This window comes from Manacus candei, unplaced genomic scaffold, assembly GCF_025592945.1.
Source record: "Manacus candei isolate 608988 ecotype Guabito, Panama unplaced genomic scaffold, ASM2559294v1 h1tg000014l, whole genome shotgun sequence".
NCBI lineage: Eukaryota > Metazoa > Chordata > Aves > Passeriformes > Pipridae > Manacus > Manacus candei.
In genome coordinates, this window is record NW_026138062.1 from 70,163,112 (window position 1) to 70,183,525 (window position 20,414).

At 38.2% G+C, this 20,414-nt stretch overlaps 1 protein-coding gene across 19 annotated transcripts in view; it reads right to left on the reverse strand.

The window, feature by feature from the left end:
- The window catches only part of LOC127467540 (uncharacterized), a 284,446-nt gene that overhangs the window by 40,827 nt on the left and 223,205 nt on the right, over positions 1 to 20,414 (reverse strand). The window contains exon 6 of one of the 19 annotated variants that reach the window (XM_051779620.1): positions 14,197 to 14,824. The exons of the other annotated variants lie outside the window; for them this stretch is intronic. Coding sequence (XP_051635580.1) covers positions 14,741 to 14,824 — 84 coding nt within the window. The 3' untranslated portion in view covers positions 14,197 to 14,740. Of the gene's footprint in view, positions 1 to 14,196; positions 14,825 to 20,414 lie in introns of those variants that run through there. 19 annotated transcript variants of the gene reach the window in all.

Sequence of the window (20,414 nt, forward strand, 5' to 3'; positions counted from 1 at the left end):
GAAAAAAAGAGAAAAAGAAAGGAAAAAAAACCTATACAGCAGATCTCTCATCCTTTCTTTTTACCTGTCTTTATTACCTCCTGATTTTATCTAGCACAAATAATACACGCGTGCGGCAATACCCACCAGTAACTGTGGGGATGCAATATTGCTGCAATCTCCCTCAAAGCAATCTCCTGAGAAAACTGGTTGTGTTTCCAGCAGCACAAAACCCTTCATCTGAGCCCTCTTATCTTCACTAGTGAGTAGGACAGCTGGTCTGCAAGTTTGCAAACCAGCACATTTGAAACCAGCCAGCGCCCTCCCTTCTTCAAAATGCATTTAAACTGGATTTTGTGAAAAGAAGTGCAATCAGGCAGAATTTATAAACGATGCAAGTTACTAAATAGACTAAGTAATAGACATTACTCTTTTTATACAGACCTGAAATTTCAATTTTGCCCAGCTATTGTTTTAAAGTAAAATGTCACGTAAAATGTCACTTCCAAATGAAAATACCACGTAACCTACTGAGCAACAAACATGCTCGCCCAGCACCTGAAAACCTCATACAGAAGAACTGACCTCAGAGCTCTGTGTTGTGAGCAAATGAGCTCACTCTTTCTACACCATGAAACTTAATAGCTACTGCAAAGGCAATGTTAAAAACGTGGTAATTCCTCCGATCCTCCCATTAATAAAAACGGAGCCATGGGAGGAGCCTCTCTACCTATTAGCATCACTATAAATGCTCCTGCAAAGAGGAGGTTGCACACTAGAGAGCTTACAGCCAAACACTGAGAAGGAAAGGCAAACAAAGTTGGACACAGCAGGCTAGGAACCGCAGCAGGAGGACAGGAAAACCCATTCCCAGGGACATTGGGGGCCGTAACTCTCCAGCTCAGCTACTTTTATGCTTTGTTCTACAGTTCTTTCCAGTTTTCAATTTATTTACCTGGAGGAAATTGAAGGTTCATTGCCGAAGGAAGGAAGTGTGAGAATGGGGGCTTTGAAGTAGAGGAAGATGGTTATGATGGTGGCACAGCCCTCAGAGGGAGGGTTGCAGGGGCTGCACCCCCAGCTGGGACTAGGGCAGTGCAAGGGGCAGCCTGGCAGTGTAGGTCAGCTTCTGTCTTGCTCCTGGCACATCCCAGAGGCCTCCACCCAGGTTTCTGGGAGGGCAGGTGTGGCTGGGAGGACAGTGCTTGGGGCAGCCTCTATGAATGACAAGGGGCAGTGCTGGTGGGACCTGTGCTGGGGAGAAGGTGCAGCCACTGTGGCCCAACAGTGGCAAGGGGCCGTGAGGAGGTGCTGGGTACAACATCAGGGGATGGAAGTGACCCCGCTCCGCCTGCTGAGCCAGCACACCTGGGCTCAGCCCTTCTCTGGTCAACTGGTGGGAGGTGTCTGACAACACAGAACTTACTGTGGCCCCAGTAAAACAGTCCATAACTTAGTCCCTCTCTTTTCCAGATTTGAAGGTTTTCAAGGGCCCATGGCTGGAGGAAAGCTCTCTGATGCAATGACCTGGTCTAAGCTCTCTCAAATGGTCTTCCAGAGTGAAATGCTGTGTGCGTGGTTTTGAGTCCAGAAACCTTTTTTTCTTTCCTATGAGCTAAAGGTGGCTCAGTAGGTGCTGCCAGTAAGTGGAAATGATGCTTATCACTCCAGCCTCTTGCCACAAGACCACAGGGATCACACTGACTTCCAAGGACCTCAAGCAAACTCTGCATGTAATTATGCTTCAGCCATAAAATGAAACATAGGTGGATTCTCCCATAAATAACTTTGAGATTTAATAATATATCTTAGAGATTATTTAAAAATAAATTAATTTCTTCAGGCTCATAAAACTCAGACAGCCAAATGTCTTTCATTAACAATTATGTAGAAACTGAAACTTGAGATTACATTTTACCGTTTTAGTAGACTTGTTGATTTGAGCAAACAGATCAGACTAGAGTTTCACATTTTTTTTCTAACAGGGTACATGGGACTCCAGTTCATCCCACCTTCCATTTTATCATCAACCATAAAAATGTTCAGGCCATAATACATCAGTGTCTCCAACAGAACCCCTCACAAGGGTGAAACCTACAAACCCAGGTGCATTTTGCATCACTGTGAAAAATAATGGTTTCCTTAGAATTGAGCAGAAGCCTCCAACTAAACAGCAATGAATTCATATCCTGTTCAAATTTACTACTGTTATTATCAGTGATGGTATGTGAAAAGGACAAGAGAACACTCTGACTTTCAGATCTCGGAAGGGTGTTTGCCACTAATTACAAATAATAGATAGTCTGAGCAGGGCAAATTTGAGCAGCAGTTTTTGAGGGATGATAGGCACAGCATCCTACACAGTCTTTTTTATTTTCCATGTGTGGAAAAACACTTCAACATGTGGCTAGCCCTCAATAACGAGTACTGACTTCACCAATATTCAAGAAGGATGTTAAAAAGCTGTTAAAAAAATCACTTGCATATGTGTCTGATAACAATTAGAGATGTAGACGAACCTCAGAGTGCTTTGCCTATGAACTAATATAGGGGCAACATAAAAGGAACTAAAAAGATATATCTGCGGGAGCGCCTGGCCCTCTTCATCCACAACTGGCAGGGAGGAAGGAGGCTGCACAGGACCAGCCTCTCCATGGGAGAAGAGGACACCCACCAATCCTTCCTCTACTCAGGAGGAAGAAAGGGGAAGGCAAGGAGGACAGGAAATCTGGGCTGGGCTGAGGGTTTCTGTTCACAGACAAACATGGTTTCTATGTCTGTACTCAACTCCCACAGAACAACCATCAACCCAATCTTCTTAGCTTAAGAGGCAGTTTGCAAATCAACTGGAAAGAAAAAAATCAGAACCTTCCCTGGGCAATGTCAATCCACACAAGACATGAGAGCAAACCTGAGAAAGAACGTGAAAGAAACACAGCAACAGTGTCAGAGTGAAGTTACAGGGACTATGGGAATCTGCTCTTTCACATGTTTTTTCTTGAACAGGAAAACAAAACTAGCAAGCTTAAAACTATAAAACTACAAGTTAAAAGCTGAAAACACACAAAAAAATGAGGACATACAAGTGGTGGATATATTGCACATTTCTGGATAACTTTAACATACTATATTGCACAGCATAACACTAGAATAAAATGGTCCTGCTCTGCAGATTACATTCTCAAAGTCCCTAGTATATAGAGGTGACAAAAATTATTTGTAAAATGCATGCAAATTAAAATTTATCATCTGCTTGTTACTTTAATTTTATCTTCAAATGGCACTATGCCTTCTGGTTTTTTCTGCCTTAAGGTTAACAGCACCAAATTAAGAGACTTAAGCAAGATGCTCTATGGTAAGAGCCAGAGATGTCATTCATCACAAATTTAAGTGTAATTTTCTCCTTTCTGAAATTTTCATGAACAATTTTGTTTTAAATTCCTTCTTGAAACTTTTTACTGTGTTGTCTGCAACTTATTTAAGTTTTTGGTCACTTCATCTGTATGGTTGGGCACCTGATCTTCACAACATTCTTTCTGCTTTGCTACTGGAGAAAGAAAATTAAAAATAAGTAGCAACAAAAACTGAATAGTGCACATCCGATACTCTTGTTCCTGCAAGCAAAGCCTTATTCATGGATGTTTTAAGATTAGCTCTTCCCTTAAGAGTGCAGATACTCATAAATATCAAAGGGTACAAATATAATGAATTGAAACAGATACTGAAAATTCAGATGAGCCTTTTCCACTAACTCTTGCACAGTATAAAGAAAGAACTCAGAACAAAAAGGAGATACTCTTCTGTTCTTCACAGGGAAGCACACTTGTAGAGTAAGCAGCATGGCTGCAGTGCTGGAGGAGTCCAGAGAGGAGTCCATAGCAAGACACAAGCAAAATCCAGGCTGAATCACCATTTCCCATATTTTAAAAAAGCTTGGTCTATTACAGGCACGAAAAGATATGGCACTTTCTCCACAAACAACGACACAGTGACTCAGACAGGTAAAAATGCTGTGGTGTTATATCAAATCAAACCTGATGCTACGAAGAGTTTTGCCACAGACATTTTCTTCAACGTACGTGTTTCAGTTCCCTTTTACTTCACCACTGTCACTCCAGAAACATTAAATAAATTCACAGCAAGAGGTAAAACATTCAATATACATATACACCCAGTCTTAGACAGAAAAACACTTTGTGCATTCTCTTTACTTCGTTTGTCTCTTCCAGATCTAAGTACAAATATGACTGAGCATTATCATTACCATTCAGCAGATGAAAAAAAATCTGGAGCATCATTTCCCCCCCAAATTTAAAAGCTTTTAGCACATCACTCTTCAAACTCCCTAAGTAACATGGCACTTAAATGTTTTTAGCAGTACTAGAGCCAAAGGAACTAAAGGTTAACTTGTTTTCATAAACAATTTGTCATTACTGTACAGAGCATAGAATACTTGACATTGCTCAGTGTTAAGTACATTGCTCTGAATCATAAGTATTACCTTGAATTAGATGATTTCTAAATACCATCCACACAGTTTGCACCAACTTGGCCCCTACCTTTGAAAATTGAAATCCAAAGATAACTTAATACAGTTCCTGGTCATTAGAGTAGAAGGACAGTGCACACAGTGCATCAGCTATCGAGGAGAGTAAACAACAAATAATTCCTTACATGCCTTCTTCTTGTGACAAAAAAGCAATGTCTGCTTCTTTCCCTAGCACCTCTTCAAGATAAGGACAAGTATAGCCAGAATTGAAGACAGAAACTGTTTTACTATTACCTGATTTAGCACCATCCTTAGTGCCTAGAGCTGTCCCAGTGTAACTCCCATCCCAATGCTCCCCTCCAAAAACTGCAGCAATGCTCAGCAGAGCTGCAGGCCTATATGTAGAGAACATCATCACAACAGCAACCCCCTCCAAGCTTAAGAACAAAAAATCCTCATGGGTCTGGCATTGCACAGATGTAACTCAGTGGAAAGCTCAGATGAGCTCCCCACCATCCAGCAGGTTGTGTAGCAAAGGTCCTCTGGGGCACTTATTTTTCCTAGAACTCATTCTTGGCCTGAATAACTGGTATATAAAGGGTGTCAGAAGGGCATTCTTTGTACCATTGATTTTTCTATCAGCGATAGACAGTTTTTATGTTTTTAATGCACACTTTTCCCATATGACCATGTATGAATCCTGGCTGCTCATACCTTAACATCTTATAGAATGTTATTTAAGAGGAGCATTTTTGTTTAGTTGCCTTGAGCCAAAAGTAGACCTCAGTAGAACATAAGCTGTGCGTCACCTATCTTTCAGCTACCATAAATGACACAGTCTTACACCTCAATATGCCAGAGTTCGTGGGTAAAGAGAGAAAATAATCATTTTTGAAACATGATTAATTATTTCAGGAAGGACATTACATATAGGTAATGTCCTTATATTCCTACAAACCTGGGCAGTACTTTCCAAAACATCAGAATGCTGTGCAGGCAGATATATATGTACCATATCCAGAAATACCCCACACATTTTGTTAATTTAATTAAAAAAATATGGGACCTATGTATGCACTTTGCTGGGTTACATTGCTAGCAGGTTGAGTTCTGTTAGCTAAAAAAAACCTGGTCAGGTCATAACTCTTAGTTGAAAAGAACAAATGTGAATTATAGACCAAGGTAAGGTGTGTTTTTGATTCAGCAGACTAAAGGATCAATTAGTTTGCAGCAAAAATCATTAAAACTGTACAGGAAACAGTTTTATATATAACCCTTTTCAATTTCTCTACTGTGAATTCTCAAGTCTGCAAAATAGTCTCACTCTAAACAGCACAATCCTTCAAATCTAGATTTTAAAGTACTTTTCTACTGGAGCAATTAACACTTTGTACATTAAAATACTTTAAATATTTGGTCTGGATTTTGACTTCTTCAGTATTTTTAGTACAAATGGCTACTCTTTCGAATTTTTTTTAGTTTGAATTGGCATAATTTTGTGAGGAAAACATACACTTCAAAATAATCAACATCCTCAGATAACCTGAACAATATAGAGAAGGAGGCAGATGAGATCAAAGGCATGGAGCCTTCTCATAAGATTGAGCAGGCTATGAGTGATCAAAGGCAGGGGAGAGGACTCTGGATCTTAACTCCTACTTCTACTATACATGTATAATTTACAGGTTATTGAATCGTGGAGAGGGGAACTATTTATACATTAAATATAGGTTACAGGCCTGAAAAGTTATTTAAAACACAAAAATTAACTTTGGTTGTTGAAAATATCTAGACAGTAGCTTTTCCAATGTCCTTTTCCAATATCTTTTTTAAAAGGAAATTTTGCTAATGCAAGCAGCTTTCTTTTCAATGAATTGGCATTTTCTATACAAAGTCAAACAGATAAAAAGGCACACTGTGGGTGGCTGGTGTCATTGCAGAAAAGGTACTGTGTTGTTTGGAAGCAATAACTCACAGGAATAATGGAAAACTCGTGTTTGGAGTCAAGCAATGCTAACTACATTAGATTGCTTTTCAGAAAATTTAGAGCACACATGGATCAAAATCACAGAATCATAGAACGGTTTGGGTTGGAAAGGATCTTAAAGATAATCCCATTCTAACCCCCCATGTCATGGGCAGGGACAAGTTCCACTAGATCAGGTTTTTTAGAGCCTCATCCAGCCTCGCCTTGAACACTTCCAGGGATGGGGCTTCCACAGCTTCTCTGGGAAACCTCTGCCAGAGCCTCACCACCCTCACAGCAGAGACTTTCTTCCTAATATCTAATCTAAACCTACTCTCTTTCAGTTTGAAGCCATCCCCCCTTGTCCTGTCACTCCAGGCTCTTGCAAATAGTCTCTGCCTTTCTTTTAGGTTCCCTTTAGGTACTGGAAGGCCACAATTCAGTCACCCCAAAGCCTTCTCTTTTCCAGGCTGAACAATCCCAGTTCTCTCAGCCTTTCCTCAGAGCAGAGGTCTTTATCTCTTTAGCAAATTACAGTTCCACACTATGTGAAATTCACATTGTGCAATCACATAAGGACATTTCTTTAGTTTTTGTCTCACATGTAATAAATATTCCTGTGTACAACCAGTCTTCCACACAAGACTTTTTCACAACTTACCAGCATAGGGTACTCAACTCAGCACTGAGATGAGTTTTCATGCAATCAGTTGAGTACCTTAGCTACCAGATCCTTGGTTACTTGATCATTATCCATCTCTATCAGAATTAAGTTCTTTACTGGAGAAAACATTTGTAAGATTTTGATATGGCAAATTAGCTAAGAACATTTTCTCAGAAAGTCCTGAATAAAAGTAAATGCCAAACATTATGTATACATATACAATAAATGAATTCAGTAATGATTCATGAGTTCACAGCTCACTGAATTTCATGCTAATACATGTATCTGCTGTCCCAGTTAATACATAACATTGTGAATTTCAGATTAATACCAAATTGTTTTCTTGGTGGGGAGACAGGAGCCTCACCACAGCCAATATTACCATAGTGTAGCTGAAAATACACCTGAATTTAAGAGGTGGTTCTAATTCACACTTGACAGCCAAAGCTGCAGACTTGGACAAAGGGTGATGTATTATAAATAAGCACAGAATGATTATTGAAGAACATGAAATATGTTGGACCATTAACCAAAACCAGATAGCACAGTGTGTTAGTCATTTGTTTGAAATTTTCAATACTGAATGACTGAACAGCACAAAGGAGATTTCAGAGGACCAACAAGGGTCATGTCCCTAGATGGTGGTTTTATCTTTCCTAGCAATAAATAGAAGACCTTTATTTCTTGTTTCACATTGGGACAAAGAGTACTGAGTCCTATTTCAACTTCTGCCTGGAATTCTGAACTACTAGTTTACATAGACTGCATAGACTTAAGAACATTAAAGGGATTTTACTTTAAATTTGTACAATTGCCTAGGTCTTTGGGATCAAAGACAAGAATTTGCATTTTTTTTATTCCAACAAAAACATGCAAAGCAACATTTGGACAAGAGCATTCCAGTATGAATATAAAAGTTTTGATCACTACTGGGCATATCCTGGCTTCAAAACTGGGAGGCATTAATTGTTCCAGTGGCTCAGAGATAAGTATCTACAGAAATGTGCTCAGTCTGGGTGGAGGGAACTGTCTGGTTTGCTTTCCAGAGAGGCCTGGTTGCTGAACAGAGTCAGTTTACAACACTGTCACAAGACATTGGTAATGAGGTGCATTCAAAGGGTAGACTACCTAAAGGGATATTTCTCAAGATATTCTCATGTCCTTTTTCCCCTATTTTCCTGGTTGTAATGGGAAATTAAAGGTTAGTAATCATTTAATCTATAAATTTATTACTTCCAATTTGTTAACAGATGGTTCGTTCAGCACAACTTCAGTGGACTGTATTTGATTACATTTCTGCTTCCTGAAAAGGTATTTTTCTAAAACACTATGGTAACCATTGCTTGCAGAGCATGAAACCAAGCAACCAGATTTCTGGAATGCATTTCTGGATAGTTTTTATTGAGCAGGAAAGAAGTGGAATGCAACATGTAGACAACAGTCCCCTTAGTTAAAATGCAGCTAAGTTCTGCAAGAGAATCTAGTTCTGTCCTCAGAGGATTGATAACAACTATGGGATCGTGAAATCATACAGTCATAGAATGGTTTGGCAGGGAAGGGACCTTAAAGATCAGCTAGTACTAGTGTCCTGCCATGGGCAGGGAAACTTCCTGCCAGACCAGGTTCCTCAGAGCTCCATCCAACCTGGCCTTGAACAGTTCCGGGGATGGGGCATTCACAATTTCTCTGGGCAACTTGTTCCAGTGCCTCACCACCCTCACAGTAAAGAATTTCTTTCTAATATTTCCTAATTCAAGAGAAATAAACTTTCACAAGGAATGCCTACATCAATTTGAACAACATATACTTGATAGAATGTAAGGCTGTGCACAAAGCATGCAGAAACCATGTCCTCATCCAGTATGTTCTGTGGTGAACCTTTTATTTCCATGCTCTGGGAGAAGAATGGTCTACATAATGTCTCTAGGCCTTTATCATGCAAACTCTTACACTTGTATTACCTGTACTACAATTAGCCTTCTCACTGAAATTAGAGGAACCATTCCTATCAATATTAGGAAGCATGCAGAGTTTTGTTCAGTATGGCAGCCCTGAAAACAAAGCCACCTATAGTGGATGCCATGCAAACATAAAGAACTATGCAATAAAGCTCCTACACTTTATTGAGGTCTTTTGAGATGATCTAAACAGCAATAGATAACTTTAAGATGAGCCAAAACATCCATCAATATGTCACTGCCCACCTCAGATCACTATCTTATCCTGTTACTGACAACTTGCAGAAGTTTCAAATAAATAGCCAAGTGGCTTCTCCTATATATGTGGAGCATTTCCCAGTAAATCATCTCCTTATCTACATGGCAAAAAATTGTTTTTGACATGAATAGTGCTTATTTATTTCCCTGAATTTCCTCCCCATTTGTCCACTTCTATCTGCCTTTAATGGTATCAGTGATCTTTCCTATTCAGGGTATAACTTAACATCTGGATACCTAATGAAGAGCCTGAAAGACCCCAACGATCTAAATAAATAAGCATAAGTACTGCTTTGCTCTCAAAGGATGTGGCAACACATTAAAAGTACCTAACAATGATAAAGAAAATGAATATAGCATTTGTATACACTTTCAGCCGTAATGTAAATGCTAATCACGAAGTATTTGTAAACCAAATTTATCATAGGAAATAGCATTTTTGCCAAACAAGACTTTCTAACACAACACACTCTGAAAACTCTTTTTTTTTCTGTGGGAGAAAAACTACATATCACAAACTTGTTCATGTTGGCAACTCCTCCCAAGAAGTCGGTGCCTTTTGAGTCAATGTAATGTGACCAAGCCCCCATTCACTTTTGATATTAGGGAGTTACTAACAGTTCTACAGGTGTAGTTCTACAGGTGCTCTGTAGATACTACAGTGTGTGTATACATACAAACATGTATGTAGTCCAAGAATCCTTGTAAAAATATTGCTTGGTAGTGAAATTCATGTATTACTCTCTTGAGTACAGTGTATGACAGAATAAATGCTTCACCTCTCTCATACTCTATCTCTCTCCCGTGAAGTTCTCTTTGGAATTAGGTTCTGGAGCAAAGAACACAAGAGAGACTAGCATGGATCAGCGGGTGTTACAGAAAAATAAGAGTTCTTTAGCTGAGAAGTAATCCTCTTTTTTCTGCTTTCGGCATTGTCCCCAGAGTACTGTAAGAAACTGCAACTGAGAAAATACTCACTTCTGGAGAGGAAGGTAATTGAAATGTTGCTGCAGTCAAGAAAGCAGTTTCTGCTGCTGATGTCATGTTGTGCCATGTAAATCATCAAGTCTGCAAAAATATGTATGCAGCAACCATTCCAGTTTCAGGTAAGGTCATACTGTGAGCTCCTAGAGGTACTGTTCACATACAATGCTTAACAACAGATCCATTTGCCTGTTGATAATATGCCCAGATGTGAATATAGTCTGAGTCAAGCTGGTCTTATTTGACCCCTTAAGTATCTCAAGTCAGTCAAAGCAGTAAATAATGCCTATTGCTACTAGGAAAATGTGTAGTTTGCCTTTTCAGGACTTGAGAAAACAAGATTATTCAGCATAAACTGATTTGGCTAAAAATCCAGTACAATTTTTATATGATAACCGGGACCAAATTCAAGTCATACATGGTTTTCTGAATTAAACTTGCAGTAGGGTAAACACTAGGATTTCAAATGCTGTGTTTTTCTGGTTAAACTTGCAATATAACACTCACTTGCTATTCAACATAACTCTGAACTGTGTAATGGCCATGAGAAAAACAGGTGCAACATTTACAAAATAACCTGTGATACACAATAAAAACAATGCAAGGATGTCCTGTTCTTAACATGCTTCAGACCTGTTTTCAGATCACAGGTTTGTAGGTAGTTAGACAGGAATTAAAATTAAATGATCAATACATTTTCAAGTCTGATACAGATGAATTATCCATTTAATTAGGTGACCATTTCTTTAACACATACTGTGCATAGGTATTCTAAATATACATAGTTAGAAGCTATTTAGGAATTTTGTTCATTTAAATAATTACTGTAAAACCAATTTTTTTCTTGGACCTTCCTGAAGAAACTGACACAAAAATACTCCAGGATTGCAGAGGTTTTTAAAATATCATCAAATTCATTTTCTATTTGATAGAAAGAGTACCTTCAATACTTTGATTTTCTTTTTAATCCATAGTTTTCTAGCTTGTGTTTGCTTATTTTCAGAGGCCTCTCAGCCTGACTGTTTATATATTTTCAGCTTCTTGCTTTTTCTATGCACTGAACAGTTTTATTTTTTAGCTTAATTCCATTTGCTTAATCTCACTATAAAGCTCACTTTGAGTATATTCTGAATTAAGTTTGTCTAGCTATTTCCCCAGCATCACTTAGTTAGAACACAAGGTCACAGATTTCCCAGGAATCCTTGTTTGGCACAGCAGTTTACCAAAGGGAAGGGGCTCTAAAACTACTTCTACCTTGGAATAATGTCACAGAAGAGCTATAAGGATACTATATTTTGGAAACTTTGTTCCTTTCCAAATTAAATATTGTGTTGATTAAAATCCAATGCTTGAAAATTCTGGCCTTTTTTGTAGGTTGTAATACCTTTTAACAATCTGTCACAGTTTTCTGAACTACTCTTGAAATAGACACCAACCTTCCAGGATCAAATGTCAACCCCTTGCAAGCCTTAACTTCCAAAAGTCTCTGCAGTATTAGTCAAAACACGTATATGTGTTTCTTTCACTTAACAGGATATAATTTTCAACATTTCAGCTCTCTCCTCCTCTGAATTAGCATTTCCATATGCAGAATTTGTTAATATTTAAGCAAGTTTTCACATCTTTCCTCTTCCTCTTTCCCTCAAGTCTACAGGTCTCATCCTGCAATAGCAGAGCAATAACCAAAAAATGCTAATCCCATAATGTAATGCACCACCATAATGTAATCAGATATTATGATGATAAGAGCAGTATAATAACCTCTATGGAATAAAGTAAATAATTGTTCACTTTTATCTTCTCTCCAAATTTGGATTTCTGTGCTTTGAAGGAACTTACTTCCTGGAAGTAAACCTGTGGTGTACTATTTAAATGACAGAATGGTTAACATGAATTCTTTTACTCTGTATAATCATGTCTATTATACTGCTAACAACTCCTAGGAATATTTAATTTCCATTCAAATACTTAACCACACAGATACCTACTGTTTATTCTAGTATAAGGTGTAATTAATGTACTTAATGGTCAAGATTTCTATCAATTTATAACTTCTCCTGCTATTAGTCCCTAAAGAGTCCTACTTCCTGATTGGAGTACAAAACCAGAAACTTCAGCATATGTATAATAAAAAACTTTTGTGTTTTGCTGAATCAAGGTAACAGTTTTAACATAAGTAATAAACTTTTATCTATACCCTACATGTATATATATCTATCAAATTTGTACATAATTGCAATAATCTTAAATAAATAGTGTGCAATTGTTTCCAAGAATATATAATTTGATTTCATTTTACTCAGAACTGTGTTTTTTTCCAGTGTAGCATTGTTTTTTCCCTAGAAGAATGAGCAGGTTGATGAGCAGCACATTTTGAACAAATTTGAATAGAGAAACATTAGAAAATGCAATGCTCAGTTCAGAGATAAAATTCAATAATTTCAAGCCTGTAAGAGGATATTTATTTATCCCGCTTAAACTGCAAATGCTAATATACCTTGCTATGATATTGCTAGTGACATTTTCATAATGTTGCCATTACAACTACAGGCTTATAGCTAAGCCTGTTGGTTCATTTATTAAGTCACCAATTAAGATTTCTGACCGTCACTGTAGATTTCCTTTCTGTCGATGTGGTGGGTTTAAACTGTAATTATTTTTATTTAATTTGTCTAAATGAGTGCACACGAACTGAAGCCTAGAATTATGGTTTCTGTACATTAGAATAGAACGTGAAGAATATTACACAGTACTTCACAATAAACAAATGTAAGTTCCTAATCTATACTAATGAAAATTACAGGACTACTCATAAGTACCTTCACTGGTTAAATTTAAAGTGATGCTCAAGCCTTGTGAAGGATGGTAGGAGGGGAAGGAACAGTTTGGTGAAGCATCTTAAACATATGAGTCCTCATGTGCCTCTCCTACCCTTTGCAGCCAAGAGATGCTCATAGAGATTGGGAGTTTCCTGTTACTATTCATCAAAAAGGCAAAGTTGGTATTATAATAGGAGCTTGTTTTCAAATCTCCAGTAAGACTTGGAAACAAAGTGTGTGGTTGTTTGCCTATAAAGAAATCACCAAGCCTCTGCACCATCAAACCAACAAGAAGAAACCACCTCAATCAAAGCTTTCTTCTTATTTTTAGTCATTTTTGTTCAGATGGGGGAAAAGAAATCATAGTATTTTGGGGCACAGGTACAATGGTATTAATGGACAGCCATGATCAGAAAAATAAAATAATGACTTTCAAATGTTATCAAGATTCTACAAGAGCTGTGACTGTTTATAGAATTTGGCAATTTATCTGCTTGTTTAGTTGTAGTGTGGAATTCTAATATTTAAATCCAGGTGTTAAGAAGCAAAAATGTTCACAAGCTAAGATGAACAGAAAGTATATGTTTGTGTGAGACAGGCTGCGGAGGGGAGCAGAAAGGTATGACCTAACTATGCTTGACACTTTCTAAAAATCAGGATGGATACTTTTTGTCCAGTATGAAAGGGCAGAGCTAAAGTTTTAAAGACCCACTGCCGGTGATTATGGGAGTGTGAACTTGCTGATAAAATTCCAGGGAGGAAGAAATTTACTATTCTTATTTAACAGTGCTATTAAAATGGTGGTTAAGGTGACTTGTGAACTAAATCTCTACCAGCAAACCCTGAGCACCTAGAATTGCTGCTTCTTTTCCAAAGTGACACCATCATATGCATAAATGTAAGTCTGAAGTGGGAGTATAAGGAGGATTCAGAATGAGTCATTTAACCACTCCCCCCCCATATACTGTTTAGAGGTAAAACACAGTAGTGCTGTATGCTAGAAAAAACAAAAGCAATTCAGAATCTGCCCCAACGGAAAAAAAACTTATTCAAAATATGTCTTTTGGGTACAGCTTGAAATGTATAATCTGTTTTTAAAATGCTGAGCACAATATAAATGCAGATTGTGCAAGATTCTACTAACCAAAAAGCCTAGTCACAGCGTTATGACAGCTTTATGACATTTAACCATCATAGCAAGTGAAAACATGGAAGAGATGGCAGGTGGGAAGAAGTACTTGATATTCAAGAGAAAATATTAATGGATGTGTCTAAAATGTAGCTACTTTTTAACATGTCATGCTTAGGAATGTTTGCATAATATTATCCTTTAAATTGCAGTGTGTACATATTAATTTTACAGTGTCACTCCCAATAAGTCTGGCATCTGTACATTCAGTGGGCCCAGTCTAGCACACTTGCATCTCTCTATCACAGACATTTGGAGTCTCAATTTAACAAGTGCCTTTAAAGCAAGACAACCCAGTCATGAAACAACATCAGTGTGTGGGGAAAAAACTGAAAGTCCCCAAACAAATCATGTTCTAGGAAACCATATCTTGCCATGTGAAGGGATGCTCCAAGTCACCTTCTCTCCCTTCCTCACATATATTCTTTCTTAAATTACTTCTTCCTCTGGATAATGCCTGTTATATAAGTACTCCAAGTCCATATGTATATATATAGATACAAGAGTCCATGGGCAACCTTCAGAAGAAGTAAGAAAGAAGGGAGTACAGAACAATTTAGAAATAGGACTGAGGAGTTTAAAAAACAAGCAAAAAGCCTCAGTGATGAAGAATTATGAAGCAAAGCATATGTTCCATACATAACCTTAGTGCTTGGTGTTATACACTCTCTAGCACAATTTTTACCTCTTCTATTCTGCACTCCCCACTTTTGCCTAAGAAGTACATCATTAGATTTGTATGAAATGTTGGTTGCACTTTCTTTCCTGATTTGAAAATATCACGTTTTTTATTCACAGAATCCCAGAATGGGTCAGGCTGGAAGGGACTGCAGTAGGTTACCTGGTCCAACCTCCCTGCTCAAGCAGGGTCATCCCAAAGCACACAGCACAGGCTTGTGTCCAGATGGTTCAATATTTCATAGAAATAGACAAAAAGCCTCACAGAGTTGTATGTGTCTGTCTAATTATCAATATGAATAGAGTCTTTTCTACTAGATGGTGGCATTTTGGACTTTGGTTTGATACCCATCTGCAGTGGGAAACAGGGATTGTATCACAGATCCTGTAAACCTGGGCTGACAAATACGTGATGTTTTTCTTGTACTACATAAAACAACATTAAAGGCAACACCACCTTGCAACAGTTAAGGTTTCTACTCTCTTTACTGTTAGAAGCATGAAGAGAACATTACAGGGACTGAGACTCAAGGAGACTAGGACATATGTACGAGTATACATTCCAGCACCATCATTTTCTAGCAGGTCCCTGCCACATTCAGTCTTCAGAGTGATACATGGGGAACAGATTTAGACCTGTAAATCTGCCGTTTGCTGGCTTTCATATGTTTCCCTTTGTAACATAAGCAACTTCCTTAGAACAGAATTTCTTCACAGTGTAGTTTCTATTCAAGAAGAATTAGATGCGCTTGCTAAAAAGCTTTTTGTTTTGTTTTAAAACCATTGTGAGTTAATAGGATACAAAATCTTTAGGACATATTATCATCTTAAAAGAGAATTGGCACAAAAAACCCTCTATAATTTAACTTCTTTTATTTATTATAGCTGCCGGTGATTCCAGCAGGGCAGTTGTAAAAAGGTTGGAAAATATTTTAACTCATTTTTAGCAAGCCTTTCTTCCTCATCCTTTCTAGAATTTTTGTCCTGATTATTTGCTTAATTGCATTCAAGTAGATCAGAAAAAACCTTGTCAATACCATTTAAAACTATACCCAGAGCGGGTTAGAAAAACGAAACTGCGTAGAAATCACAAGACAATTGTAAATCAGCTGTTCATTTTTCCTATATATTATAAAAACTAACCAAGACACTTCAGACATAAAAAATTCAGTCATAAAAATAGCATCCTGAAGATATCAGCTTAAACTACAAAATAATACTGCTGGTATATTTAGATGAAATTTCCCTTAAATGTTCCAGGAAAAACTACTTAATACTAAGACTTTGGACATACGACAGTTTTTAAGATACTGCAAAAATGAAGCAAGTTTGTATCTCATCCAGTTATTCATTTTGAGAAAATGCCAAAGCCCCAATAGTTACAGCTGTACTGTTCCAAGATGAGGTTTGTAGTTCTTAGCTCCTGTAACTTCTGACATACTACTGTCTGGAGATATTTGAGAAAAAAAATTACATACACTATCCTATTCTTACTTGTCTGACTAACTTTTAAAACTAAATTTGAAGCTCTACCGAACCAAACTGTTGAGTTGTTTCTGCTGAAATATTCACATAAGCCACTTGAGGTGACCGATAATTTATGTTTCACCTGCCACATCCTTGTGAAGATAAGAAAGTACAGAATGAAGAAAAAAGGCATAATGGGAAATTGCCTTAAATACTTGCTTTAAAATTGTTTAAAAGGTATGAAACTATCTTTTCAGGCTTCCTTCTCCCTCTAATAATTATTGTAAGAATACTGCATAAATGATGACATTTAAGAAAGAAAAAAAGACTTGGTGCTTAGTTTTGAATCTTGGATATTCTTGCTTTCATAAAAACTGTTTGAATATCCAAGAGTCTAAAGTTAGAACTAGTCTCTGAAAATGTCCTCTGTAACTACTAAGGCTACAAAGTTAAAGAGAGTATGAAAGGAGGAGCTCTTTCATGCTCACATCCAACTGCTGAGGCACTAATAAAATTATCCAAGTTTGGAAGATGTATGGATGGAGAAAAGAGTTGCCAAGTTTGCTGAGAGCCTGACCCTGCAAGAGGCCTCTTGTGCTCATACGAAGATCTGTCAAAATCTGTCATGTCTGAAAACAAGACCTTTCTCTGTCTGGATGCAGCTCCAGGACTAGAACCCATATATGCATATGCTAACAACTTTATATGTGAGCTTTGCACAAAGAGTATTAAGGACATTTTAATTGGCTTAAGGCTCTATATGGTTAGGCTTTCCTAGGCCTACTGACACAGCACAAAAAAAGGCACTGTGTGTATTCCACACCCGTTAGGAGGTTCCAAGGTTTGTATTTAATTTCAAAGGATCTCAAAGAAATCTCATTTTCCTTAAAGAAAGACCAAGAGAATGCTTAGTGGCAGAGATACTTGAAGGGAGACAAGGTTTTGGACCCTGACTTCTCAAGTATAAACAGTGGGCCAGGACCACACTCCTGATCCACTAATGAAAGCTCTCTCAATGATTTTTGACTGTTTTTATTCTTCAGGGGCCAAGGTGAGATCTGCATAGGAGGGGCTTGAGCCACCTGAACTAAAGCTGTGTTTTAAATGTGTGGGCACAGCAACTGACTCAGCCAGCACAAAATGTGTGATCAAAGTGAGGAAGAATTCCTGACGAAACCTCCTGCTGGGAAAAGGCAGATGTGCGTGCTAACACCTTAAAGGAAGTCAGTCTGGAGGAGAAAAAAACTGAAGAGATTTGCCATACAAGTCACCCACAGGAATTAGCAAAGCTGACCAGTAGATAATACTACATAAGAAGGGAAAATGGAATTGAATTTAGGACTAGTTAAACAAAAATACCACAAATGAAAATATATAGGCAAAGTTAACGTGAGCTCTGGGGTCTTCCATTATGGAGAAATACCCTCTTAGCAAACCAAAATGCCATTTTAGCTACAGTGAAAGCCACAAGAAATCTTTTTATAATCACTTGTACTAATGTTCATATTCTTGCATCCCCAAGTTGGAAAAGAAACAGCCCTTGTAACAAATTTAAGGCCTCTCTCAAAATTGCACACATTCATATATTTTTGTCACCAATCAAAACAAAGGGTCCAGAAGAGCAATTATTTACTGCCGGGCATTATGAAAAAATATCTCTGAATTAAATTATTTTCAATACTCCAAATTTTGAGCACATGAATGGAATTGTATTCTTTTAATAACAATACTGCTTTTTAAAGGACATTTTGCACTCACCCAGAGATACATGGAATTCTGAGTACAAATACACGCAAACCCCAACACTTAGTCAAGAATCTGCTTTTGTTTTTCTCGTGGTTGTTAATTTTTCAGAGGCAAACTGAAACAATTTCATCTGTACTGATTCTTTACAAAACTCACCCTGGTGCACAGAAACAAATTCAGTTTCATACCATACAAGACTTCAAAATAACAATATAGAAACTACCACATGAGGTGAATCCTAAGGCCAGTATGTCCAGTACTAGGTCTCTAAGAGAGGCAGGACCTCCACAAAGGTTTAAGTGAGAACAATTTATGGTGAGTCACTGGTTTATTTTATTTTAGCTTGTATACCTTTTTGGATTATAGTTTGTTTGTGAATAGATCTCTCTCTGTATATGAAACCTGAGTGGAGAATAATTAGATGAATCCTGTGGTTTTGTTCAAGAGTAACACTGGCAACCGGATGCCCTGTGTGAAAACTGTGACTCCAATCTTCACTCCCAGTAGCTTATCCTTATAATGTGCTCTGTATCTGCCAGGAACTTGATGTGCTAGAATAGTCCTAACTTGCTAAAACTTCTGAACATTTCAAAGAGGCACTGTTGGAGTACAAAAAACTTTGTCATGCCATTTACCAGAGCTCTTCTGCAATATGCTTTTCAGATTTTTGCCCCAAAATAGCTATTTAGAGCTCTTAATATTTCATGGAGAAACTGAATTCACTCCTTGTAATGAAAACACAAGATGCCACCAGTAGCTCAAAAGAGCATGAAATGTAGATTTAAAATGAAAGAATTAAAAATAAGCATTTTTGTTTTGCATTGTCCTTGTCCATATAGAAAATTCCTGGTCCACAACCTGTGTACTGCACAGAAATTGTGTAATAACAATACACCCATACTTTTAGCAGGCTTTCAAAGCCTCTGAGAATATCAGCAGCCTTGCAAACCCTAAAATACAGCTTTTTGGCAGTTCTCATAAGAATTTTCATAAGAATTGTTGTTGACCACATATCTACAGAAAATTCTGTTACTGCACAGTATCACAACAGCAACCCAACTAGTAACTAGGCAGTCATGCAGGTTCACAGCTTCCTACTCCACAAATGCCAACAGAATAAGGGGCTCATCAAAAACGTGAATAATCTTAAAAATACTTTGATTCACGTTTTAAGTTGATAGGGAGATATGAAAGGTGCCAAATCAGCTTCCATTTCAATATCAATATTAAAGACCAGCACTGCCCTCCATGCTGTGCTGCTCATCATCACCTGGATTCAGCCAAGCCCCCTTCATCACAGACATGTTTATAAGCTGGGATCCAATTAATTTATGGAACTGTACAGGATACATACAAAGACATATCATGTCCATGGAGCAGCAGTGTCTACTGTAGCTCATTTTCTCTACTTCATAAAGGCTACAATCATCATCATTAAGGGCAAAAAAGGCCACAAATTAAGCCAATAAGGAAAGTAAACAGTTAATAGAATCACAGAATGGTCGAAGTTGGAAGTGACCACAAAGATCATTTAGTTCCAACCCCCTGCCATGGGACACCTTCCACTAGACCAGGTTGCTCAGAGCTCCATCCAACATGGCCTTAAACACTTCTAGAAATGGGGTATCCACAGCTTCTCTGGGCAACCCGTGCCAGTGACTCATCACCCTCACAGAAAAGAATTTCTCCCTCATATCTAAACAAACCTTCTCTCTTTCAGTTTCATTCCCCCTTGTCCTGTCACTACAGGCCCTTGTAAATAGTCCCTCTCCATCTTTCTTGTCGGCTCTCTTCAGGTACTGCAAAGCTGCAATTTAGCCACCCCAAGGTCTCACCAGAACAGAGCAGAGGGGCAGAATCCCCTCCCTCCCCTGCTGCCCACACTGCTCTGGATGCAGCCCAGGACACGGGGGGTTTCTGGGCTCCCAGTGCTGGGTCATGTCCAGCCTCTCACCCACCAGCACCCCCAAGTCCTTCTCAGCAGGGCTGCTCTGGATCTGTTCATCCCCCAGCCTGGATTGGTACTGGGGGTTGCCCTGACCCAGGTGCAGCACCTTAGACTTGGTCTTGTTAAACCTCATAGGATTCCTAACGGCACATTTCCTGAGCTTGTTCAGTATGAAACTTCTTTTGGGGATCTAACCTCTGCCTTTTGACTTATTTTCTCTAAAAAAATGTCGTTGACTGACAGACATATTTCATCCAGAAACACAGACT